This window comes from Haliotis asinina, chromosome 9, assembly GCF_037392515.1.
Source record: "Haliotis asinina isolate JCU_RB_2024 chromosome 9, JCU_Hal_asi_v2, whole genome shotgun sequence".
Lineage (NCBI taxonomy): Eukaryota > Metazoa > Mollusca > Gastropoda > Lepetellida > Haliotidae > Haliotis > Haliotis asinina.
Window position 1 is genome coordinate 2,572,445 of NC_090288.1, and position 9,667 is coordinate 2,582,111.

The following is a 9,667-nucleotide window of genomic DNA, read 5'->3' on the forward strand; positions in this document are numbered from 1 at the left end:
GAACTCGTATAAAAAACTTTGCTATCCAAATAATTGTGCAGATGATCATCAACTATAACATTGTAAGCGCAAACGGAAAACAACAAAATCAAACTATTCTAAACAGGAACATCTAAACAAAGGAATCAACGGAAAATGCAGTTAGTTGCCAAAGAGAGACTGCAAGGCATGCTACAGCCTCTATGGAGAAGAGACTAATGCTAGTTCTAGCAATCACCTCCTGTGTTGGCGTCTACCATCTCTCCTTCGAGGAGACACATGTCCTGCTCTTAGTTTGCGACTTGAAACTTGCCTTACAAAATAGAACATGTTCACAAATAAAGTATCAGTGTGGTTTGGCATACGATATACTGTCCTACAGACACAAGCATCAGGATAATCCCCAACTGGTAATATTCAGAATTCAAAATACATACTGACAAAGAACTTGAATACAATCATGTACACTTTGGTTTGCGGTCTGAAGCCCTAGTTCAGGATGTTTGTAAAATGTCCTCTTGAGGGAACAGCTAAGCAAAGTCCAAAAGTCAAGATTTAAAAGCAAAACAAGTAGACTGTTTCTTTATTTGTTTGCTTGTTCAAACACTATATCAAGATATATTCCAGCTGTACATTGGCAGTTTATAAAGAATAATGTCTAGATCAACCAATCCTATAACAGATGTCATGAGATTTGATATAAACAAGTGAGAGATGATGGCATGCATCAGCCAAGTCAGCAAACCCAACCAATCGAACCTGTTTGCCACCTCTGTTCAACAGCATCTTGGCACAGAGAGTCACTATCAAGTATTGAAACTGAATACTATATGACATTTAACACCATAAACATTCCTATATGTCAAACTTTTACCACAGTTACACTCAAAACATATTCAAGCTCATGTTCACTGTTCAACGATTAAAGATATACATGTGGGAATGTCTGGTACAACTTGTCAGAGGCCAGACAATCTTACCCATCATCAGTGTCTTTCTTGGAAGCATTGAGAAGTGAGGAGATAGTTCCTTCTTCCACCTTCTCCTTGTCTTCTTCTCGAGGAGATGCCTTCTGTTGGTCGGTTTTCTCTGTTTCAGCATCAGCGATAGAGATCTCATTGTTCTCCTTATCTGAAGAAGACCCCATGACCCAATGACCAGATTGTATCGCCTGTCTAACCAAATTGATTATGGACAGGCGAACATGCTATGTGACTTAGTTAATATGAAAAACATTTTTTTCAGACTTGAGACCCTCCATAACCCACCAATACAAACATCATGAATTACTCTGAAGTGTAATATGCAAGGTCAGGGCAACCATTTTACCCAGTTATGTAAGTTGAATTACAGAACTAACTGTTCTTACATTTGGGGTACAGAACATAATGGAACCATTACACAGGGTTTTCCTCAATATCAGAGCAGTCCCTTATCCCATAGTTTGCTTAATATATTCAACAACTGCACTGTCGGCATTAATGATTAACACAGCTTATACACAGGTGTCCAACTTCATCTGGTCTGTCATACAGACCCTAAAGGAAATATATCCAAGAAAGCCCATGCAAATCTAGAAAATGTAGCAAATCTAGTTGAAGAAAGTCTAAAGGTTCCTTTCTTTATGCTTCAGTTTTGTTTACGATGAATTTTTTTCTGTAAAATATGTTCATTTGAGAGATTAGTTGTTAGTCTAAACTTAATCTTACTGAAAGTTTCAAAGAATGTATCCACTAAGTCATAACAATAAATACAACAACAACACCTAGTGCCATGACAATACGTTACCTGCCTAAGTGGTCAATAGTTTCAAATAGGCTGTTAGCATTTATATTCAAACATTTTCTGTAGAAATACTGAAGATGAAAGTAAAGTAACTTAAGATATAACATTGGGGCAATCTGATTTTATCTTTGAGTGCTTCCTACCTATGCTAATTCTCAGTGCATTCTCCTTGCCCGACGCCAGCTTCCCCACAGAGGCTAAGATGGCATTCAGCTGGTCCTGTGTTAGAGTGACAGTGTTTGCCATTGGGTGGTCAGCCTTCATATCATTTGCTTGTTTCTTCTTCTTTTCTACGTAGCGTTCTCGGTTCCGTCGAATAAAATCTTTTTCTGGTCGTGGTGGATTTGGTGGCTTCTTGTCTGTAGCATTGACCTTATCTGGCTTAGACGTGGTATTATTGTCATGGCGATAAACATACACCTCTTCCTCCGATGGAGCACCACCATTTGGGTTAGACCGTATTGGGTGGCGCAGGTCCTTGCTCTTGTAGCCAAACTTTGGACAAGAAAACATGTATAAGATAACTGCAACATGTTTTCATTTTCTGTTGCTAATAGTAACTTGCCAATCTGATGTATATCATGAGTGAGAGAGTGATTTTTGGATAACACCCCTATAAACCATATATCATTTCATTTCACTTCATCAGCTTCAGGTCGGAGGAAACTCACAGGGTGGAAGCACTGTCACACACAAAATGTGGAGTTGACCCAAAAGCAACTCCATTTCCCCAATGGACAGTGAAAGAAGAACAAATGACACAAGAGAAAATGTATGTTTTCCCTCACATTTTCATCATTTTGCAAGTATATCAGGTTTTGTCATTTGGCAGCAGGGTCTAGAACTCTACAGATCTTTCTGTAATAGCCTGACACCCTCTACATAGCTGCAATTGCTCATTAAGCAAGGGCAGCATCTTGCGTGTCGGAAAAAGATCACAGAAACCATCATTTCACAATGAAATATGACATCCTCATCAGTAGATGTGAAGGTTTTAGCTGTCAGTTCTTAGATATAGTTATTTAAGATCTTCATTCACAGTGTAGGATTTATGGCGTCAGTATTTATTCAATTATCGTTGAAAAATCAAAGTGCACATTTTATATGGAGTTGGTCACATTTAAGCAAAAAGACTGTCCATTGCAATGTGATTTTACTGTCCAAGGAGTTGACAGTTTGTAGTTTGAACCACCATGTCTTGTGTCATGTGGTCTTCTTTCAATATCCTTTAAGGAAATGGAGTTATTTTGGGGGCAACTCCACATTTCATGTGGACAGCACTTCCACCCTGTGAAAACTTGCTTTATATATTTACTATATTTGACAGTGAGTTTAGTTTTACACCACACTCAGCAACATCAAAGCTATATGGGGCCAGTCTGTAAATAATCAAGTCTGGATCAGACAATCCAGAGATCAACAGCATGAGAAGCAATCTCCGCAAATTGAGAACAGATGACAATTGACATGTGTCAACTAAGTCAGCAAGCCTGACTTTCTGATCTCATTAGTCACATCCAACGACAAGCATTGTCAGTTTTTATGCCAAGCATGGATTTATGATGACCTATTCTACCCCTGATCTTCACAGATCACATTTGTGAAACCTCATATACTTGCCTACCATACAAACGATGAACAAATCATCAGCTCAAAATGACACTTACATGTGCAATTCACAGAGAGTTAACAACACTTTATACCACTAACATATATTAACATTGAATGAGATGCAATGAATTCTTTATTTACAAAACTGAAGTGAAACAGTAGCACAACACCTTGTCGACATCAAAGTACAAAACATGTTCAGTTGAATGAAGGACCAAATTGTGCAGAATCGCAAGCCTGACACTGAGAAGTATGAACATAGGTTTGAAGCTTAATACAATAGGGATGTACATCCTGATATCAAATTTTCAAGATTAGACTCATGGTGACGAAAAACGTTGCTGACCAAAGCCTGTTCGTCTCCCCTCGCCACCATCATTGATGATATTTATTATATATTATGTGAGCTGAGTTTTGATGATTTGTTCACATTTGCATGGTAGGCCTGATATATAAGCTGTATAGTATGTAGCTTACAATCCCATAAACAAGTTGAACTGGGATTCATAGTCATGAAACAATTCCATGTTCACCTCAGAACCTTCAAGTTCATGTCTATGTCATACTTACCTTCCTTGTCTTTTTGGGCTTCTTGCCTGAAAATCAAACAAACTTCATCACCAAGTTGAACATCAGGAGAATCACTAATCAGGGTAACCCTATCACTTTAGTGTCAATCACATATCCGTACTTCTTCCACACATACCTTTGGGAACTTCTAATCAGGGTGACCCGATCACTTTAGTGTCAGTCACATATCCCTACTTCTTCCACACATACCTTTGGGAACTTCTAATCAGGGTGACCCGATTACTTTAGTGTCGGTCACATATCCCTACTTCTTCCATACATACCTTTGGGAACTTCTAATCAGGGTGACCCTATCACTTCAGTGTCAGTCACATATCCCTACTTCTTCCACACATACCTTTGGGAACTTCTAATCAGGGTGACCCGATCACTTTAGTGTCGGTCACATATCCCTACATCTTCCACACATACCTTTGGGAACTTCTAATCAGGATGACCCGATCACTTTAGTGTCAGTCACATATCCCTACTTTGCGACACACACTTTTGGGAACTTCTACATATATGCCATGCATACATAATATTTCATATTGTTTACTTGTATCTATGGACAATTTATTCAAATATTATGGAAACTCATGGAAATGAACAATGACACTGGGAATGGCTCTGTCCAGAAGTAATCCTTTGCCTTGTCTCAGATTTACCAAAATATTCTTGCTAAAGTCCACAAAATGTGGTGCTAAAGATACTCACCCTGATCCCAGAATATTGCTGGCTTCCCACCCTGGCCTCCAACCTCGAACCTCATGGCCGACCTGTAATACATTAAAGACTGGTGTCAGTCTACACGCAGAGAGTAACTGATAACCAAGAATTAGCTCTTGTACAACCTCTCTAAAGTTACCATGGTTACTGCAAGAAGGTAGAGGAAATGGTGAAAGTGTTCACAAACCAGTCCCAGCATCTATTCAGTGCATGGATGAATTAAAAGCCTACTTCATGTGTTCAAGATAGTATTGGATTACCCCTAAACAAGACCAAACCTTTTTTTTCAGAAGCTCACTGTGAGTGTAACATTCAGCGCCTATGTCAAAAATGGATTTTCTGATGTATTAACCTGATGAAAGGTAGCAAATCAATTAAATCACACCTTGTTCTCATGGTATATGTAAAATTTGTGCATTCTTTCATTTTTTAAGCTGCAGTTTCAGTGAATGTGAATTGTTATCTTGACATTAGATTCTTTATTCTTTAAATACAGCAATTTGGTACAGGAGCCAGTCTGTAAGTCTCATTAACATTGCCAAGAATGTCTGACACCTGTCAGTGAATCACCGAAAGAAAAAAAACATTCAAATCTGACAGTCAGCTTTTACCATGGATACTGATGAACACTTACTTCCAAGGACTGTCCTTTGAAACTGATGTACTCCACTTTTGCAGTAAATCTTTTAGCCTCATGTTTACGCAGTCAACTATCCCACACAAAAGGTTGCCCTCAAGGACGTCAGAAGAAAAGTCTCACAAACAGGCAAAAGTGGAAACTCAACTCTATATCTATTAAATTATCTCTACTGAATACCACAAAACAAGGCGAAAAACACAAGTCAAGATATATGAACTGAACTGAAAGGACCTCTTGAGGACAGAATGAACACCACTGGCCATGCAGTGTGAAGTGATAGCCACCAAGATGTTGTCAGTCACCTGTATTCACATATCCTCACACTGGCCAAGGAAGCAATTATGATAGTATCAGTGTTCTTATTCTGCCACTGCACACATGTTATGTGTCAACCAGCCTGTACAATACATATACGATCTTTGTGATATGCCAGCCATGGAATAGCTGTTGAAATCTAGATACAGCAATTTTGTGGCCTTGTTCTGAGTGTTTCAATCTGAACACATGATCTACAGTAGAGTTCTCTATAAGGTGACAGGACTTACCCCTATGTTGTTGGTATGTTACTACAGCTAACATGCCCTGAAAGGTATCTGAATTATGAATATAAATAACAATGTAGATTTAACCATTTGTTTTCATTACATAGTTTACTAAGTTAAACAAGATCCTGTTACCATGGTTACTGATGTAAAAGTTTAGACTAAAGTCAATGGGTCCTAGTCATTATGTCAAGCCCTGTCGTGAAAAACGAGTTATTTGGATGTCTGCATTATAACAATATCCAACTGTCCCAGTGTTTGAAACACAGGGAGAACTTGAGCCACTGATATCTTCTTAGGTAGTATATGAATCTGGGACCACCCATATCTGCTAACATCTAACACTTAAGGTAACAATATGGGTCACCTCTCTTTCATGCTTTATTAGAACCACTGCTGGCAGAACATATATGGTACACTGGCAATCTGCCCACGACAACCCACTCAGCTGATGGTGTGGTGATAGTTCCATGCAGTAATGCTGCAGTATCAGATGTCAACGTCGACAACATCTCCACTCTACCATGTCTACAGGCCTGACCGTAGAGCAGCAGTCAGCAGTATATGACCGCTACAATCTACAAAGCAGCAGAAGACTGACACCAGGATATTCCACCATGATCTGTGGGTTTGTTTATTTACATTTATTTATTAGGTCTGCTTTAACATAATTCAGTTTCATATCATGAGATAGAGAGCTATCATAAGTCTATATATCAGACATCTGTTTTCAGGTTAGACATACACTATCAGGCATACACCATAGTACTTGGTAATGATAAGTAAGCTTTGTTTTTCAACAACAATCACATTTGGTGGATGGAGCCTTACCAATCGCAGTATTCTGGGAGATCATTGGAGTTATAAGCTTTATCAAGATTTCAATGTTCGAGGTTTGTCGTAAAGTTCGAAGAGGGTATGATTTTCTAAACTAGTATTGGAAAATCTTTGTCTTGAAATATCATAAGCTGGTCACACCGACATAAAATGTGCTATGTTTGTCTTGTATAATGTTCAATAATAACTGCAAAATCTCAGGTTTCTAGCAAAACTCTCTCTCACCATAATTTGTAAATCTTCATATTCGTGATCTCTTGAGATATGTGTGTAAAGTGTGTGAATGAAATCACCATATGCAAATTAATTATAAACAGCTTGTGTACTAAAAACATTTGAAAATAGACAATAATATAATAATAATGCATTTACAGTGCACCTAATATCCACCATAGAGATGCTCAGTGGCGCAGTGACAGTACTGGGGAAGGAAATAGTTCACACAGCTTTTACATAAAGGCAGCAGTGAACAGGTGAGTCTTTAGCAGACATTTGAAAGTTTCTTTTGAGGATGTGTTCCTAATTCCCTTTGGAAGAGAATTCCTCAGTTAAGGGATCCACAAGGGAAGCTCGACAAGACAATTGGTTTGGAGATTGGCATTGGGTGAGGAGAGGGTCAGAGGAGGATCGGAGACTATGGTGAAGTACATACATGGAGACAAGTCAGGAAAGTTATCACTGTAGAGACAGTCATGAGTCAGAATGACTATTTTGAAGGAAATTCTAGCCATGATGAGACGCCAGTGTAGAGACAAGTACTGGTGTGATATGGTCATGTTGAGGAGTGAGGATGGTACATCTGACAGCGGAATTTTGGATTCTTTGTAGTTTCTGTACTGATTTAGTGGGGAGGTTGGCATACAGTGCATTACAGTAGTCGAGTTTAGAAGTGACAAACATCAGAAGTATACAGGTGTCAGTATCGAGATTGTGGCAGACTTTGCTGATATTGTAGATGCTGTAGTAGCAAGCTCTACTGGTGGAGGTGGTGTGTGCATCAATGGACATGTTGGAATCAAGGATAACACCAAGATTCCTGGCACTTTCTCTGACATCTATATCACCAATATGAAGAGAAAGCAATGGAGAAGCAGTCTTCAACTTCAAAAGTAGATGTTTGGAGTCAATAAGGAGGAACTCTGTCTTTTCCTCATTCAACATCAAATAGTTGGATATCATCCATGATTTGATTTCTTAAATGCAGAGATCAAGTTTGTTGATACTGAGTCATCAAATTCAATGGCAATGTAGAGCTAAGTTACACTGCATATATATGGAAACCGATGAAATGCCTTCTGATAATGTCACCAATGGGGAGAATGTAGGCTGTGAACAGAAGGGGCCGAGAACTGATCCCTGGGGAACTCCACATAACACTGGTGACTTTGATGACTGTACATCACCAATTTTTACAGACTGTGCGACCTTGCCAATATGAGGAAATGCACTTGAGGGCAGGTCTTGTTATTCCAATGCCATTTTTCATTTGATGCAATAGTATGGTATGATCTATGGTATCAAATGCACTGGACAGATCAATGAGAGCATGCGCTGTCACCTTTTTCTGGACAATATTGATAAGGATGTCACTGTGTATTCTCACTATAGCTGTCTCACTAAAGCTGGATAACCTGATAATACAACAAAACTATGACAAATTATCTAATGCATTCATTTCAAGTTGTGCAACTGTATTTGTGTATATCTTTATCTCCTTTTACTGATCAACTTAAGGCATCTCACATTCATTAGTCTTCTGCAGTGAATGAGCATGCTCTTTTAATTTCAGTCTTTAGACACGAGTATCACTTTCATTATGCCTATGTGGCATATGAAACAAGGTTGGTGAGTTTAAAAATACACCACAGACTTTATCAAACTGAGTGATAATACACTGCATTCCAAAATAAATATACTAACATTGCTATATAAGGGCACAATCGGTACAGTTTACCTTCTTCTTATAGCCTCAGATAATTGACAATACACCTAACCATTTCCTATTCTGTTCATTTCAGTTAGCTCTAGCAGATATCAGTGTAAGATCTACTTACTATCATTAGTGTCCATGTTGATATATTTCAACACAAAACAACACTACTGGAATAACTATGGTAGAATGTGTACTGATCTTCAAACAGGTGTTTGTATATATTGGTAGGTTCCTCATTTTGATCACATAGACTTTCTCTTGTAATGTCATACAAAACATGATCAGTTAATGTGTGAGATAAACGTGTAACTGGCTAAACTTCTAAGCTCATAACATGATTCAGATTCTGTAAATTATCACCAGAATGAAAGGGGTTACCCGTTGAAGTAGTTGTGTCATTGTTTATAGGTCGAGAGTGTCGTTCAGTTGGTATTGTCATAAAATACTTTTAACACAAAATATGAGGAACGGATAAATTTGAAATCGAAAAGCATGACAACTGTCACTTGTTGAAAACATGCTCAGACTGGCCAACGCTTATTGCACCAAACCCACCTGAGTTGAATGTAACAGACTTGACACGACTGGAACTATGATTATGGAGTACACTTCTCCGCTTACCCGAAGCTCATGATGTCACAATTATTCCGTATCCATCAGCAACAGCATCTCGATCAATAAAATAGACAAGATAAAGTTTACCGTCGTCAACAACTATTTTCTCGAACATGCGTACAGGCGCTTCCGGTTCCAAGGGAGATAATCCAAATATCACGGTCTGTCATATTTAACAACAACAAACACTGAGTTCAAATCTCACCATCTCGATTGTCTATTATATTTATTGTAGTCTCTTTATAAACTCGGATAACATTATTGAAAGAGTATTTACATATAATCCTGTCATCATTAGTTTCAAACTTTTTTAACCACAGTTAATAACTATTAAGTCAAATGTAACAAATAATTCTTGACATTGATTGTTGTTAATAATTCATTCATCCATATGTTAATTCAAAACTGGTTTTCATCAGCTTCAAA

At 38.2% G+C, this 9,667-nt stretch overlaps 1 protein-coding gene across 5 annotated transcripts in view; it reads right to left on the minus strand.

The window, feature by feature from the left end:
* The window catches only part of LOC137296168 (coiled-coil domain-containing protein 66-like), a 33,277-nt gene extending 23,899 nt beyond the window's left edge, over nucleotides 1-9,378 (minus strand). For 4 of the 5 annotated variants that reach the window (XM_067827872.1, XM_067827873.1, XM_067827871.1 and 1 more), the window contains exons 1-6: nucleotides 9,248-9,370; nucleotides 4,663-4,724; nucleotides 3,946-3,971; nucleotides 1,908-2,259; nucleotides 960-1,110; nucleotides 218-292 (exon numbers count right to left, since the gene is read on the minus strand). In XM_067827872.1, the coding sequence (XP_067683973.1) occupies nucleotides 218-292; nucleotides 960-1,110; nucleotides 1,908-2,259; nucleotides 3,946-3,971; nucleotides 4,663-4,724; nucleotides 9,248-9,258 (677 nt within the window). In that variant the 5' untranslated portion in view covers nucleotides 9,259-9,370. Of the gene's footprint in view, nucleotides 1-217; nucleotides 293-959; nucleotides 1,111-1,907; nucleotides 2,260-3,945; nucleotides 3,972-4,662; nucleotides 4,725-9,247 lie in introns of all 5 variants that reach the window. The other variant, XM_067827874.1, reaches the window with a different exon arrangement.
* Between the last annotated feature and the right edge of the window lie 289 nt (nucleotides 9,379-9,667).